Raw genomic sequence first — 17,681 nt, 5'->3', positions numbered from 1 at the left:
CTTTGGCATTGTCTGTGAAAGATATTGTGGACAAATGAATAAGGGCTTGAGAGATCAGACTGAAATCCTAAAGTCCCTGTTTACTCTCAGAGCTGGTTTGTGATAATAGAGATGTCTGGCAAAATTCATTTGGAACTAAAGGAAAAAACACAAACCAGCAGCACTTTTTATTCCACAGCAAATACGTTGGATTTCCACCTCTTCCTCTTACCTTATTTTTATCTGGTGTCCTAATTCTGTTCTCATTAAACAACCCAATGACACTAATCCTTACGGAGTGAAGCATGACCAGAGCTCTCCAAGCATTTCTTGCCTCCTTCCCTGGCAGGGAAGCACCCTACACTCATTTTGGCTTTACTGGGAACACACAGTGCTTATCAGAATCACATTCCAAGAGATTTTAGTCTGGCTCCAGGTGAGATCTTGTTATGGCTATCCTCTGTTTCATTGGTAATTTCTTTCTAATGACTGTTTGAATTTGTAGTCTTGGTTGGTGCACTGGTTTGTTGCTTTCCTATCTTCCACTTGGCTTAATGCTGGCTGACATCAAGCAACATATGCCCGACATGCTACAACTGTGTTTGGCACTTCATGCTTCTCAGGTTGTACATGTGCAAATAATGCTGCGTTGGGATAACGTGCACAGCAGTGACAGCTCAGCAGAGCACAGTTTCCTTTTTGCAATGCCATCAACTTGCCTGGAGGTCACAGCTTCCCAGCCTGGGCTTTTCATAGATGCACGAGGTGAAAAAAAACAAGCACACACAAATTCCTGTGCTAATTTTAGTGGGCATAACTTTGAACTGCTGGCATGTCAAACAAGATGCGCATCCCTCGAAGTCCATTGTGATTTGCAGCTAGCTGCTGGTTCAGGGCGAGCGGAGGCTTAGATGTGGGACGTAAAAAGCTGGAGCATGGTGTACTTGACATCATCAGGAGGCATCGCTTAATATCCATCTCCAGTGCAGTGGTGTAATATTTGCCATGGCTTCCATCATTCCTCTGAGATATTCGTGAATCTTACTCTGCCTTCAAATTCACAACCAGCTTCCATGTGACGAATGAAAAATTCTAGCTCGTCTTATGCTTAGCCATAAAACAAACCAGGATGGCAAGTACAGGACTCTCTGAGCATAAACATGCCTGGAAAAACTCAGCTGTGCGTTGGGAGCAGTATAACCTTTGGGTTGTTGGCCCTAACAGTGCTTTGTGGGATGAAGATTTCTGGCATTTTCCCCTCCGTGCATGACTGCAAAGGGAGCTGTCATCCATTTCCTCTTGGTAGAATACCGAAGGATGGCTTGGCTATAAATCTTGCCTTAGGATCAGTATGGCGATGCCACAAGTCTCCTCAATAAGGAAAGTTTTAATGGGGTTAGGCTTTTGCTTATGACAATGGAAGTCTCTTAATACTTGGATTTTGGTAAATAAGATGGTAAGTAAACCTTTGATTAAAAGAAAAAACAAAACACCAACACAACCAAAAAAAAAGGCAAACATGAAAATCTGCACCAAGCACAAACTCGAAGGTATACCACTGGTGTGGATTCAAAAACTTGATAATATGTCTAGCCTGTTTATTTTCTCAAATAAGAGTTTTTGCAGACAAAAGCATGGAAACTTAAGGTATTCTGTGGTTCTGAATTATTTGTTATTTTCTGTTAAAGATGAGATAATTTTTACAGCCGTTGTGGATAAATATCTGCAGTGACTGATTGCTTTAAGATCCCAGTTGTGCAAATACATTGCTTGCGTGTGAGTAAGTGTTATGCCAAGTGGAGACTTCTGTAAATAATACTGACCATCCCCAGTGGTGTAAGTGGAGAAACAGGGCTCTTCACAGCTCTGCCACTGCCTCGGATGACCTTGAGCATTTCACTTGGCTCTCAGTGTCCCAGATTCCTCCTTTGTAAAATAGAGATAGCGACGAGGGCTTTGTTTTGTGAGGTAGGTTGCAATCAACTTATGACCAGCGTATTTCTGCTCACAGTCAAAACTTGAGCTAATGGGACACATGTGAGTGCTTTTGTGAACAGCACTATAGAAGGGGGCTTTTAAACAGAGAAGGGAATACATGAAAAAGACTCTCCTTGCTTAATGTGAAATTCCACACATCTGGCAGGGTTTCATTTGTGAACTCAGGGCAGTCACAGTGGAAATGAGGACTTGAAGCAGTCTTCTCAGCTTAGGAACTGCCCAAAGTTCCCTTTCCCGACCTCCTGTTGGGATCGCTGATGCTGCAGTGCATGAATAATGATGGCAAAATCTGGGCTGCTGTTATGATCCAGCTCTGTGAAATGCTAAATGCACAGACGGTCCCAGGAGATGGCAGGGGACAACCCACCTCAGAGCTTGGGCTCTTCTGTGCTGTCTTTTGCCAGAGGCTGTGCCTCAGTTGTATGGATGAATTCCTGCAAAGAGCTTTGCTTCTGAGCAACAGCAAACCGAGGCAGGCTGTAAACTCTGGGTTATAGCAATAGCTTCTGGTGTCCTGTGGTGGTGCAACTGCTCAAAGCGTGGGTGCGTCCCTGTGTCCTAGTGACAGTGGGAATAGATGATCCATGGGGATAGTTCCATGGGGAACTTCAACAGCTGCAAGATAGGATGAAAAAGAACATTTTTTGCAACGAGAAGTTGCTTTGCAAAGGAAAAGGATAAGATACGTTATCTGAGAAAGCTGACGGGGATAACAGTTTCAGCAGTCAGTGGCTTTTCATTGGCAAAACCAGCACTGGCGTGTCCCTATGCCCATGCCATTGCGTTCTGCACTTAGTCGAACCGTTCGAGCTGGTGTAGGGCCTGTGCTGTAAGGTTGGATGATTCAAATGATAAGTAAATGGGAAGGAGAAAGGAAAAATGGAAGGGAAGGAGAAAAAGGGGAAGAGAAGAAGAGGGGAGTGCTGTGTGTGTGCTCACTGCAAACATAGTGTGGGAGAGACAAGGGGAAATAACAACACAGTTCGTTCACGTAAAGAGCTTTTGGGTTCTCTCTCTCCAGTCATACCCTGGTAGTTTAGTTGATGCCTGGTTCTTCCCTTAGATATTGGCTAGGATCTTTTAATGTTGTGATACTGCTCTTGCATTAATTGTCTTTCATTTACCTCAGCTTTCCAAAGATTTTTGCTAGAGCTCTGCTTTTCCACATTGTTCCATCTTCTGTCTTCTGCTTCTTGGGCTTTTTTCCCTTTTATGCAGGGTGCTAGTTTTTAATGAAGTCTCTCTCTTGTTCCCACTAGTTCTGCCTGTGAGTTGAACAGAACAGGTTCTGCAGTCGTGGGTGAGGTAGGAACAGCTTCTGGCAGCAATTCCTCTGTTCTTTTCTGTGCTCCATCTTTGTCTTTTCATCCTCCATCTTGCTTCTCAGGTGGCACAATGAGGTTAAGCCTGCCATGTGAAACAGGAGAGGGCTCTCCTGAAGCTCGTCTGGAACTGCCTCGAAATGTTACTGTACACTGCAGCCATACCAGGTGAATTTATGGCGATTAGGCCCAGCTGCATGACCCTTATAGATGAATACCATTAACAGGCTCTACTAGTTCCACTAGACCACTCTGCAAATGAATGCAAGATGAAATGATAGATACCAGGCACACAGAGAAGCTCTGAGTGGGAGGCAGCTGATAACGTGTGGCTTGTCTGTAATTTTGTCAACACTTTATTTAGAGTTGAGGAGGAGAGAGGAGTCACCCCTATGGAGGTGGAAGTAAAATGAATAGTTGCAAGGTTATTTTCCTAAAGCCGATTACACTGAGTATTTCAGGAACGCTCAGCCTCCGACCACAGAGGTGTTACATCTCCAGGCACTGCTGCCTGCCCGTGAGCTGCTCTGACAATGCCCTGTCCACTTCAGCTATCATCAAATTCACCCGAAAGATGCTCAGTGACAACCTGCAGAAACTGCTTCTGCAGGGTCACCTTGTGTCCTTTTGGTAGATGCAAGAGTGGCCCTTCAGATGAACCGTTGTTCATTGGGGCTCATCTCCTTTCCCGATGCTCCTGCTGTGGTGACTCATTTGGCGCCTGCGATCAACCTTGTGCTTGCTTTGGCGATGTGAGCTCCGTGGTGGCGGAAGGGCCAGCCAGATGTGTCATTCAGCAGCAGCCAGAGGCTTTTGATACAACAGCCTCAAGGAAAAGAGTTGCACAAAGCCCACGACATTTCTGGGGGAGAGGAGGTTAGTGAAATCTGTTGGTTCCTCATCGCTGGTGGGAGACGCTGAGGAAGTGTGGCAGCATGTGTGGGGCTGCCATGCCTGTGGAATAGTTGGACACAATACGTTTCATGTCCCCAAGATGTCAGTGTTATGCACAATATCACCTTGGTAGGTCTGCCAGCTTGATTTAATGGGCTGCAATTATTTTAGAAGCTCAGCAAACAGATTGCTACTTATGTAAGCAAATAATGGATTTGACCTACTTATTGTATCTGTAAGTAGAAGATAAGCATTACTGTGGATCTAAAAAATGAAAAGTCTCGTATCTCCGGACAAATTATTCAAATCTTTGCATATAGTCACCACTAGTGTTCTGGACAGGATATTTGTGAACCAAAGCAACAATTAAATCAAGTGAGCAAATACTGACTATTTCTCTAGGTAAATGAAGTAGGTGAGCTAAACTTACTGTTTTGTTAAGCATTTGCTCTTTCTCAAGCTTGATTTCCTTCTTTCCTGTTTTCCCTGTAAATCATTTCAGAGTTCACTATTTGGGTGCAGGTACTGGATTTAGAAATCACCCAGAGCCAGGAAATCTTGCAGAGATCACTTTCACTCAATGTCTTGATGAGTGCTGGGTCAGAAAGTCTCTGTACCTTACCTTCCCCAAGAAGTTAATGAAAATCCAGCAAATCATTTGCCACATCATCTCCCTCAGCTACGATAGGTAGTAATCAATAGCAGTGTTGTTCCTGTGAAACCAGGAGTTGCATTGGGACTGGAGTATGCCTTTGTTTACATGAACCATGTAAATACACATGAACCAAACGATACCACAGAGGCCTTCAGTGCCCTTTGGGCAGCAGATAATACACGAATAAGCAGCTCAGCCCTCAAAGGCTTACTGGTATCATAGTGGGGTCCACTACACACCAAGCTCATTTGGCGTAGGTGTCTAAGGCACGTGTTGGGTGGACTTAGCTCTTCCCACGTACCCAGAAGCATCTCTTTCTGAGCAGGAGAGAGATCTTTTCTTTCTGCAGGTCCACAGAAATGCTGTTGCACTTGCAATCATCACGTGGCACAGCTTGTAGAAACTCAGTCAGACAAAATGCAGAATCTCACCATCTTCTGCGTGATACTCGGGGGCTGTGAGATGGGTAGCTGCAGAGAGGGAGAGGGGGCAGCTAGCGCAGGATGACAGCTGTATGAGAACTGGGCTCTAATAGCTGCACCATAATGAAGATGTTGGGTGGGAGGCGGCGGGGGCTGGTGTCACCCATCCTTCTCAGTGTGAAATGCAGTCAGTTTGTGGGTAGCTGTAAGAATAGAGCGATAACAGTTAATTTACAGTAAAACAGCGAAAGCTGTTCAGGTTTCATCTCCAAGGTGACAGTCAAGATGCCATAAGTGTTGCTTTAAAACTGAAGGTCTTTACTCTCCTGTCCGATCTGCGGCTGTTTTTCCGTACTCTCTTGTGACCATGTTTAACTCTTCAGTGCCCCGACGCTGTATATGTTCCTGCAGTAGAGCGCTGGAGCCACCAACCAACAAGCACATATGCTTTGTAAATTAATTTCTCTGCAAGCATGGTTCAGTAGTTCTATTTTCACGCTCTTCATGTAATTCATCTAATGATGCTTGCGATTGATAAATTCCCAGGACAATTGCCTTTCTATATCTAGAATTCCTTCAGATTATATACAGTTACAGAATTTTTTAGTGTTACTGTTGCACTGGCTGCAAAATCTGTTTTGCATAGGCAGACTGTAGGCTATCTCGAACAGAACAAACCAGCACTTCGGCAGCAATATCGATTGCGTGCGTGGGCAGCGTGAGGCTCCTTTACTCAGATTCCCACTTCCCCAGTAATCCTCCCACCTCCCCCTCCTCAGAGCCTGCTTCCACTGGACCTGCTGTAACTTACACCCACGTAATGCCGTAGATCCTGGCCCCTTGTGCCTGGGCTTATTAGTTCAAGGATATTTTTCTAAACGGATACTCAGAAATCATTGCAACCTACAAGACGTTACCGTGAGATTTTTTGTTTGCTTCCATTTGCACTCAGTTCATCAGTTTTCCTGTAAAAGGAAGATGATTCAAATTGACTTTTCTTTTCTTACATATCCAAAGTCTTGCTTTTTCTGCTTTTCCAGGGCTGTGCCGACTGACAATAACTTTTAGCTTCAGTGACTAGTACAGAAAGGCTTGATTGCAAATAATTTGTAATTATTTCTCTTTTCTTTTTTTCTTTGCCTATTCAATGTTATCTGGAAATATCAGGGACATCAATTACTCATTCTTTAAAAGAAATAGGATGTGAAGTTCGAAATATATGAAAGCACGAAGATGGGCATTCAGAAGGAGACTTAGTCACTCTGTAATTTTCTGAAAGCTTTTGGAGACCTTTTCACTGTGGGAAAGGGTAATATGCAGAGCTCTGCTATGGAGGAGAAAACCTGGCAGTCGGACTGCTCTGGCGCGTGGCAGTTTGGGGAGGGACTCTCTCCAGCATGCTGATACTCCAGAGGTTTTGAAATGTGCTGGCATCTCTGCCCCCGTCGTGATAATGCAGAGCGAAGGACCTGCAGCCCCCGCCGCGCTGGGAGGCGGCTCTGGCGGCAGGGCAGCGGGTGCAGTAGGCTGCTTTTGTGAAGCCCAGGCAGGTGTGGCTGCCTTGGCATATACTGCATGTAAGGAGCCGCGGTGTTGGGGCTGAGAATTCGGTTTTGTGGCCCAGAGACGCGGTCATAAGCTGAATCTGGCAGCAACGTGTCTTCGACCACGGTGCCTATCAGTTGCAGTAGTCGTATTGTTGGATTAATGCAGAACTGAATTTAACTGCAGGGTTCGATTCTGCTCTCTGTTATACTGGTGTTTAATTCTGGAATACCCCTACTGAAGCCACTAGGTTTTCACCACTTTGAATTAGAGCAGAAATCAATCATTTTAAAAGCTGAAGGAAGTTGTAGCCAAAATAAAGGGACCTGAATACTTTTGAAGAAGTCTCCTTAATCATAGCCTTGAGACATGCGAGTAGCACATCAGTATTATTTTATGACACTGTCTTTTAGTCCTTTCATTTTCAGTATAGTTTTGTCCTCTTTAAATGCCCAAATAATTTCTAGTAAGAGCTAATAGATTCAGGAGTGGGAATAAATATGTGCTGCATGAAGTCATTGTGCGGAAACCACCTATGGCTTGCAAAGCTGTTTGAATGAATCAGATGGTTCTTTTATTCCTTCCATGTTCTTTCCCTCTTTGCTTTTTCGTACTGGCGTCTTTTCTAAAAGGAAAAGGTAATCTGCAGGGAAAGGACTTGTGTCCATGAGGAAAAATGCCATTTTGAAAGCAAGTCTTTTTTCATGACAGAGATATATTCTCTGATGTTACTTCAACCCAGTGATGACGTTTCTATAGTCATTTGCTAAGATGCATCTTTGTGTGTATATTTTATGACTGTTCAAAGCGTAGGAACATTTGCCTCCAGAAACTCCTTGGAGAAGAAGAGATGCATGTTCAACATTGCATATCCCCAATAGATACATTTAAATTTGCTTTTGTTTTCTACTGCTGCTTTTCAGTGATGAGAACCACTGTGCAAGAATTGATATAAACAAATGAATTAAAACAAAAACGTTGCCTGAAACACCTTAGAGCCTAAACTGCAAAAGATAGACGGTGAAAAGTGGCAACAAAAAAAAAAAAAGGGTGAAATGATGGGTGAGGCCCTGTGGCCTGTGACAAAGAAATGAATTAAACTCAGGTCTCCTGAGTGCCAATCTTTTGCACGGTTCAGAGGACTATGCCTTTTAAAATTCAGTTTCACTAAGAATATTCAAACTTCATCTGCAGAGATAATGTAATCCAACCCAGTATAAGCACTGGTGCACAAAAGCACTTAAGATCATGTGCAACTCTGAACAAGCAGTTCATTTCATTAAAGCCAGTGGGGTTACTCATAGTCTTGAACTTACACATATCTGTAGGTTCTGTGCTACCCTAGAGCTGGATTTTCTCCGTTGAATTATGTGATGTAAATCAGAATCTGTGTATCTTTGATTCAGTATCCAGCAAGTTTAGAGTTTAATTAAAGAAATTCTATTTCCTTTCACTCCTGGAGGCTCTTTTTGATAGAAGTACCCCTCAAAATACAGCAAGATTAATTCCTTCTGCATTTAAAGTAACATTTTTAAGAATTTTAAAAATTTTTAGGCCCCAAATAATTCCTTCACTTTGAAAGAAATTGAATGCTGTAACCTCTTGTAGAAATGGAAAGGGAGGAATTTTCCCGTTACATGTATTTTTATTCTGTTTGTTACAGTGAACAGCAGAATAAATTGGTGTGGTCTCTGAACTGCAAAAACTGGTAAACACCCAAAGGACAATAGAAAATGACAAAATTCATTTTAGTTTTTAGATGTTTTCACTCATTCCTTATAGAGTGAGCAAATAATAAAAAACAATGTGGTAACACATTTTCATATTTCAGTCTCTCCTTAAAGAGTAAAAAGATACTTCAGAAGGCTAAGATGAGAAGGAGCATTCTGTATTTCCAAAATTAACTATGAAAGGCAGATTATCTGGGCATGTCTGAAAGCTATGCATAACCTTTGCGCTACAAATATCTCATTTCAAAAATGTCATATTCTGCTTATTCAGTAGGGCTTCCATGAGGCTATTTTAAGCACTGTGCTTCTTGCTTCTAGACGAGAAGTGAAGTTACTGCAGCCTGCATGGTTTGTTTCACTTGCAGTCTATTACAGCTGGATAATTGCGTGGTAGTAGGATGCTATCAAACAGGGCGAGTTCCTCAAACAGGGCGAGTTCCTGCCCAAGCAGTGTAGACTCCGTGAAGTCCAGTTTTGTTCGCAAGGATCATCATGCCTCCCGTTTATCAACTGCGGTAGTTTGGGGGGTTCTGATGCAAAAAAGGGGCCGCTAACATAGCGCCCCGAGCTCTCGCGGCCCCCACAGCAGGGCAGCTCCTGTGAGGGCAGAGGACTGTGTATCGGTTGCTGACCTATCTTCCTCTGATGGACTGCCTCTGCTCGAACTCCTCGCAGACCAGGCGGTCTCTTGCGTTTGTGTGTCTCTGCAACAGAAGGACTCACAAGAGCTGTGTGGTGCCGTTTGGCGTGGCTGGCTAAGGGAGCACGTGGCTGGCAGGGGGAGAAGCAGTCTTCACTTTCGTTTCTCCCATTTAGCTTTGGATCGGGCCCCGGGTGCTATAAAGTGTGAGTGGCAGAGTCTCAAGGCAAGTTACTGGCGACAGTTGCACCAAGGATGTAGTAATCCATGTTGAGAAGCACTTAATTACTCCATGTTTAGAGCAGACGCCACGGCAGTATGTGTGTCACCAATATGTCAGCATGGTTTGCTTTTCATAGGAGTTTATGTTCCCAGCAGGCACTGAATGCCTTTTCTGCCTGATAAATGTCAAGTACTTAAAGCAGTCCTGCCTGTTCCTCTCCGGAGATTGCCAAATAATCCCCTTTCATTGGCTGTGGGCTCTTGCCAGGGCTTCTGCATTCGTGCACATTTGTCCCTGCCAAACGTTGGTAACACAGGAACTGTACAAACACTCCCTGCTCCTTCATTGGCTTTGCACAGCTCTGCTCGGTTGCAGGATTCCCCCCCCCCCCCTTTTTTTTTTTCTCTGTTATTCTGAGCTGGAGCAGTAGTTCATGATCCATATTCTGTTATTGGGTGTGCTGTAGAGTTCAGCCCAATTCAGTTTGCCTCCTGAATGCCCCACTGCAGCTGAGGGGAATTCCCAGTAGGTGTTGAGCAGTTCCTCAGCTCCCAGGCACAATAAAAAGATTCCTTTGCTATTTACCTTATCCATTTACCTGTGTGTTTTCTCTAGGAAGTCTTATAGCATCAAATGTTCCTGCTCCATGTAGCATACAGGAGCTAACTCTGTACCTTTATAAGGTTTATAAAATATTTAAAGCGTTTAGTTTAAAAAGTCCAGTTTGTCAAGGACCGGAAAAAAAATCTCAGTATCGTACCACCTCCTGGAAATAGATGCTTGAATAAAATAAACTGTGGCAGGGGAAAAAAGGCTTTTAATAGAAAAAGCAAAGTAAATCTTTCACCTTGTCATGTTTTACCCCATGTATCCTACAGCAGGACTGGGTCAGCTGACCTTACTGTTGATAATGGCATCAAGATATTTTAGGCTAATGCTACATATCATGCGATGGCAGATGAGAATGCTCTGTGTGTCACTGCGGTACTTAATTTCAACCCATGCAAAAATATTTTACAAGAATAGATGGCAAAATGTCAATCATTTTTCCATGACATTTCTCATTTCCTTGTCAGTAATGTAATAACTTGTGAATGTTGTATATGCAAACCCCAACACCTAAGCACAGGTCTAGACCACGTGGCAGAACCTCATCAGTTGGATGAAAACTGTGAAAACATAAGGAGGCAAAAGGCAAAATATGCTGTTTCTAGCAGTTTGTTTGAAAACAGAGTACTCAACCACTTTTAGCTATTTTTAGGTAAAAATATCAGTTAACACTAGCCTTGAATGACCGGCACAAAAGCATCTTTTGATTACTTTGTCCATCATTAACATCACTCCAGACCAAGAGATGGAAGAGTGGGGCCATGGCTATGAGACAGAGCACATTCTCAGTGTCACACCTGTGGCACAGGAGGTGTAGAAGACAGCCTAGGAAGTCTGAGGAAGGCAGAGGAGCGGGAAACGTTTGTATCTCAAGTATGCATTAGGGATAGTAGCATGATGCACAGGGTACGGAAGACTGCAAGAAGCCTCTCTGTTCAAAATGCACAGTTTTCAAATGCAGCAGAGTCTGTAATCCTTCAGCCGGTCTAAAGTAGAGTTTGGGCCCTGGGCAACATGTTCAGCAATGATCATGCAGTTTGTGCCCGTCTCATGGATCGTCTCTTCATTTTAATGACATCAAACTGAAGAAGATTGTTTTTTCCAGGGTTGTAAATCAGATTAACAGAGGTGTGGAGGAAGGATTGAGATCAAGTTTATGTCAGTAGAATGTATATGAATGTAATAATACAAATAACAGACTAAATGGAAAGGAAATGGTGGTTTAGCTGGAAGCACGGCAAGAAAAATCTGCTAGAATTGTGAGATACGTCAGGAGTAATATTTTCTGCAAAGCCCAAATGATTCTGGTAGCCTACATCTCATTCCCAAAAGTCTATCCTAATACATTCAAGAAAATTAATTTGGGTTAATTAAAAAGACAAATTTAAAGTGCATTAGGATATATCCACATAGTGAAAAACGATCAAGCTACCAAATACTCTTATCTGTTGTAGCTTTTGCATGTCCCTGGCCTGCTGCAAAGTGGAACTCATTAATTGGAACCCTCATGAAAGCGTAATATCATTTTTTTATGTTTTGTGAGTTTGGGGTTTTTTTCTTTTTCTTTTTGTCTTGTTGTACCTTAGTTATACATTACGCTTAAACAGATGCTGTTGATGAAGAGTGGTCTCTGTACTTCATATGTGTGCACACGCGTACGTTCACAGCTCCTTCTTCCTAAACAAAACAGGAATATTGTTTACACCTGCCTTTATGGCTATGCTTTGTAAGAAGCAAAGAAAGGTTATTTGGCAGATCAAAGCAGAAGCGTGACAAAGTGATAACACCATGTTTGAATGCTCCTCTGATACCGACCAAATCACGGTAGGAAGATGCTGTGATGCAGGCGTCCTCCAGCCCAGAGCGGGCGTCCTTGCAGACTGTCAAAAGCTGGCAGAGCAGTGTCTCGGTGCTGGCTTTAGTAATGCTTTTGAGGCTGTTTCTAAAAGAGGGTTTTTAACTCCGTGAGCACCGTCTGCTTGGTTTAAGATTAGAAATTTGCCGGCTGTTTTCTGATGGCTCAGCGGAAGGTGTCTGGAAATTTCTCTGAGCGCTGAGTTTGCAGTGGCAGACCTGTAGCAGTGAATTGCGAGGAGCAGCAAAGGTTGGTAAGACGGGAAAGCTGCCATTTTAAGCTGGCCTGCAGTTTAGGATTATTTTTCTTTTTAAATTGGGAAACTTACCAATGTGGTATCAAGGCTTTCAATGCAAGAACTATTTACCCTATAGGAATATAAATTAGGTTTAGTGTATGTGGTAAATTTTATTTCTGAATAAGTTTGTTGAGTCCACTTAGGATAAAAACTGACTTCACCCAAACATTTAATCAGGCGTTTTATTAACCCCAACATTTAATGAGATGTTTTATTAACTATTTATGCAGAGTAAACAAAATGCAATTTCCATAAGTTTCGTTATTGTTTAATTCATAAAGGATAATTTCTAAGAAACCGTTGACCTCTTATTTCAAACAAATTTCTTCACAGTGTTTTGATTTATAATTTCAAAGACAAAATGCTCTATTGTTTCTGGGAGTAACCTGTTTGGGAAGGATCTGAATCTGTGAGATACTTTGTTCCTCCTTGACTTCACTGAAGTCGCGTTAATTCATAGGATAGAGTCCAGATAAACGACTAGGGTTATCCCAACAGCAAATTTTACCATATTTGTATGCGAGTGTTTTATTTCTCAGTCAGTGCTGAGAGAATTGTTGTGCTTTATGCAAAAGTTACTATAAAAAAAATGAGTAAAAAAGTTACTCATCACTGTGTCACTACAGACTTACATCACTAACCTTCCCATATGAACATCCAGGATCTTAACTGTTCCATAAGGAGGTCATTGGGATACTTAGGTTTTTATCTTTGGCAACTCCTTGGGTCTTTAAAATCCCACAGCGATATTTGAAAAGCATAATATTTAAAAATGGAAAGTCCCCTGCCCAAAGAGTTTGGGAGAGAACAGATGTCTCGGAGGAAGGGAAGTGCTTGCTAGCTACTTAATACTGGAGTGTCAGAGAATTCTGGGGGGAAGATTAGGAGTGTTTTGAACAGGGTGTTATTTTTATAGTGTTGTACTGATGTAATACCAGAGAAAACCAGCAACGGGCTGGTCCCAGAAAATCCATTGAAGAACTATGACACTGTAACAGAGATCCTGTGGTTGACAAAGTGTGTTACATACTTCTGATGAATTTATGTTTTGTTCTGTTTTCAGTGTCAGCCAAACCGAGACCTCACAGTGATGAATACACAAAGAAGATTCCACCTCCTAAGCCGAAACGAAATCCAAACACTCAGCTAAGCACATCTTTTGATGAAACGTATATCAAAAAGCATGGCCCTATGAAGACAACACTCACTAGGGATGCCTCTTTATCGCAGGTCAGCAGTCCTGCCCCAGACACAGAGGAAGAAGAGCCTGTTTATATTGAAATGGTTGGGAATATTCTCAGAGACTTCAAAAAAGATGAGGATGACCAAAGCGAAGCAGTCTATGAGGAGATGAAATACCCTATATTTGATGATGTAGGCCAAGATTCAAAATGTCAATGTGAATATGACCATCACACTTGTTCTTCTCAGTGTGCTACTCCCACAGTGCCTGACCTAGATTTCACCAAGTCTTCAGTGCCATCTACTCCCAAGGGCTTGCTTTGTGATATACCCCCACCATTTCCAAATCTGCTTTCTCACAGACCTCCGCTGCTGGTGTTTCCACCAGCACCAGTGCAGTGTTCCCCAAATTCTGACGAGTCTCCTCTAACTCCTCTAGAGGTCACAAAGCTTCCTGTTTTAGAAAATGTGTCTTACATCAAACAACAAGCTGGAGCTTCTCCATCTTCACTGCCACCTCATACACCAGGCCATCAAAAACTGGAGAAAGACCAGACAGTATCTCATGGAACTAGCACCCCTGGGCACACCTCTTCACCTCCTCATCCTTCTACCTTATACAGAACACAGTCTCCACATGGTTATCCTAAAAGTCACTCTGCCTCACCTTCTCCTGTCAGCATGGGTAGGTCTCTTACCCCCTTAAGCCTCAAAAGACCTCCACCTTATGACTCTGTACATTCAGGAAGTCTCTCAAGAAGCTCTCCATCAGTGCCTCATTCTACAGCCAGAAACACATTGCAAGAAGGAGGAAAGATGGTAAATGCCTCGGTCAGTACCTACGGGTCATCATCTCAGAGTGGTTCCCGTTCTCGGACACCCACCAGTCCTCTGGAGGAACTAACCAGCCTCTTTACCTCAGGACGAAGTCTCCTGCGGAAATCCTCCAGTGGCAGAAGATCTAAGGAACCTGCAGAAAGTAAGTTCTTGATATAATTTTTCCTCATTCTTCCTTGTATAATAATATCTTTCACTATATTATACTAAATCAAACGCTTGCAAAATTCAAATACCTCCGAAGTCTGAATTCCTTATATAAATTTCTTGTAATGGGAAGAAAAGTAATTATTGTTAAAATTGCATTAGTCTTCATATTGTTATATTTTTAAGATTTTTAAGTATTCATACTGCACTACAGAAGTACAATTCATGGATCGGTCTTGCAAAAAGAATCAACTTTCATTAACTTTTCCAGTCGTAAGTGTCCCATGTGAGCTGGGATCTTCCCTCCATGTCACATCCTTCCTGATGAATGGATGCTGAGACACAGTAATTGTCCAAGCAGTTTGTAGCAAAATAACCAAGCAGTAGGGGTTTTTGGCAAAGATCCATCGATCGCCCTTAACTTGGCCAGTGATCGTGGCGTGTATGATAGCAACCAGAGAGAGGTACCAGCTTAAACCATTCCTCTCCTTCCCACTGCCTCCTTCCATACTGTGCCACAGAGATCTCTTTCAGCTGTGCTAGTGTGACTGGTTGGGAGGCCACGCTGTGAATCGATCTGAAAACCGACGTGACCTATAACACATTACCCACACACAAAGAAAAGCAAGGGAGGAAGTTGTGCAGGAGAACCTTAAGCCAAGACTTTTCATGTGCTGTAGCATAAAATCGTTGTCCCAGATGCATTCAGGTTTATGCAATGTATGCCTATTTCCGAGCTGGTGAAATATGGAAACTCCTAATGAAACCAGCAGGAGTCACAGGTGTGAGAGAGACCAGAACCTGGCACCAGTATTTCTGTTGCAAAAGCGTTCCCGTTCAGTGGTGCCAAAGACAACGTCTTGCAGTGGAAGGGAGCCATAACACGTTTTGTCAGAGTGCAAAGTGGGCTCAGTACACTTTCTCCTCCCGCTTCAGTAAAATCAGTTTATGACTGAATTCCTGACACCTGCTTAACCGAAATGCTCTCTTTGGAGAACAGCTGATCTTATGTTTGTGTAAGCGCTATATTCTACCTATTTGGCAGCTGTAACATATTAAATGTGATGTGATAAACTACACTGGTTTATACCTGATAAAGGAAGGTGTTCTGGTTTCCAGGCTACCGTATCGCTACAGAAGAGAAGTGAATTCTGCACTGCCTTTCTGGTTGTGTTTGTGCCACTCTGTTACATTACTCATCGCAGTGTGGCCATATCACTTTGTGGCAAGCTCCGGGGGCTCACAAAAACACCCCCTCTGGGTTTTCCTGGGCAGAGGTTGCCTTCCTTGCACCTCTGCAGCTGAGTACGTGCAAATGTATAAGTAAGGAGAAGCTTGGTGGCCGTGGTTTAGGCTGGCATCCAAAGCATTCCTCCTGATTCATGGACCCCACTGCCCCAGCCTCAGCTGTTTTATTCTTATTTACCTCTGTGCAAATCAGGAATAATGACCCCGAAATCAGAAGGTGGTGGTGAAAATGGATCTAGCAGGATACTGAGAATACAAGTTGGTGCAGCAGTTTGCTTAGTTTGGCTTTAATATTTTTGTGGCCTGCGATCATACATACTGTTACATGGAAGTCTTAGCTCCGTGATTCAGTAGGGTTTCACTAAATGATTACAGTAATAAAAATACAATAACACCGAATTTGTGTGCTGACGGGAGCAAGTTTGTACCTAAAAGGCAAGACAATTCTTTCAATTAGGAGCAATTATGAGGGATGCGATGTGACATTTATAAATAATTGCAGTGAAGGGGTAGGGAGATTTTGGCAAAGTGTAGACAATATTGAACATTATTAACTGTGCTTCTTATTCATAAGTGAGCAGAAATCCCCTGTAAATCCCATGCTACACCATGCTCTACCTGGTGAGCTTCATAAATTGGACAGTTTTATGCTCACCGATGTAGGCAGAAGTACCAGGTTTGGAACCTATAGGAATTCCTGCAGCGAATGTGGCAAACCATGGGAAATTTTGGCAAATCTGTGCTGCTGTCTCATACCTCCCTCCAGAGAGATATTCTCTGTATTCCACTTGACTGAAATTGAATGCAGACCTTTCAAGGGACTTTTCACTGATAAATTTGAAATAAATCTTGCCCTGCAGATCTGTGCCAAGAACAGCTCTCTTGGCCTCTCAAGAAGCATTGTGCTTGCTCCTTAGGAAGTAGTGCTCCTTATTGGTCACGAATGGTAAGACAAGAGAGATATGAACCAAAACCTGTGTTCATTTACTTAAGGACAAAACATTCATGTTATAAATAGACACCAGTGGTGAAAAGACTTTGGAGTGCAGCTGTGTTGAGTAAATGAACAGACTGCCCACCTAATCTGATTGTAATTTGTCTGGTATTTACAGTATGACTTAATCTTGTGGGATTACTGCACGGAGCAAGAACCAGGTTTGTGCTCAGATATTACAAAGGTAGAAGACACTCTAAGATTTATATAAAACACATAGAGGTCTGGCATCTTCTCTCTTGCAATTCTACATTTTAATGACCCACCATAAAGAATCTAAATTGTGGGATTTGAACATAGAATCTTACCAGACGGTCACATTTACATGGCATGATTATATGTACTGATAGATAGCGTAGACTGGACTAACCATGCAATCTGTTAAAGAAATCTTGCTCCTACAGATTACACTGGAAGCCAAAGGCACTCAGGCAGTTCTGGGTATTTTTTTTTAAGCTGTGGGAGTACAAATGCATAGGGCTAACTGGCACTGCCGTGATTTTATAGTTGTCACTTCAGTGTAATTTGCTCTCAGCACACAGAAAGATTTCCAGAATCTAGAGGATAATAAACACACAAAAAAAGAAGTTATATGACTCTTACAAAATCATGCTAGGAAGCTAAGAGTATTTGCTTCTAAAATATAAATTATTCTGAGCACATCTCAAGCAACTTTCTCATTGAATCCTCCAAGACTTAGTCCTCCATGACTTGTCTGAAACTCTCACTGCCATATGCTAGTCAAAAAAAAAAAAATAGCACAATACTAAATTTTATATTCAGCTGAGTGTATTTGGAAAACATTGCAGCAGTTACAGAGAAAATTTTCTCTCATCTTTATTGTTATTACTGCAACTGACTTTGTGGAAATTTGGTATCTGAGTCCAAACTCATAATGTACTTGCTGGCTTTTATTTTGCAGCATTTTTGAGTGGGTTTCTTTTTGAGCAGGGGGACTGCACAAACTGTATTGCCACATTGATATACAAGCAAAACTGCCCTTGTAGCCTTTCTGTATTATTTTCTTTAGTCTTTTGCCTTTTTTCCTTTTTTATCCCCCTCTATTTTATTCCTATAGAGTTCACTGGAATTACATTAGCGGG

At 42.5% G+C, this 17,681-nt stretch overlaps 1 protein-coding gene across 1 annotated transcript in view; it reads left to right on the top strand.

The window, feature by feature from the left end:
- NYAP2 (neuronal tyrosine-phosphorylated phosphoinositide-3-kinase adaptor 2) overlaps window positions 1–17,681 on the top strand; it is a 146,393-nt gene that overhangs the window by 76,085 nt on the left and 52,627 nt on the right. Inside the window, exon 3 of the mRNA XM_082487061.1 lies at window positions 13,234–14,331. Within this exon, the coding sequence (XP_082343187.1) occupies window positions 13,234–14,331 (1,098 nt within the window). The remainder of the gene's footprint in view (window positions 1–13,233; window positions 14,332–17,681) is intronic.

Source organism: Vanellus vanellus, assembly GCF_965231255.1.
Source record: "Vanellus vanellus genome assembly, chromosome: 8".
Lineage (NCBI taxonomy): Eukaryota > Metazoa > Chordata > Aves > Charadriiformes > Charadriidae > Vanellus > Vanellus vanellus.
Note: the sequence above shows the minus strand (reverse complement) of the source record. Positions and strands in the feature narration are given on the sequence as shown.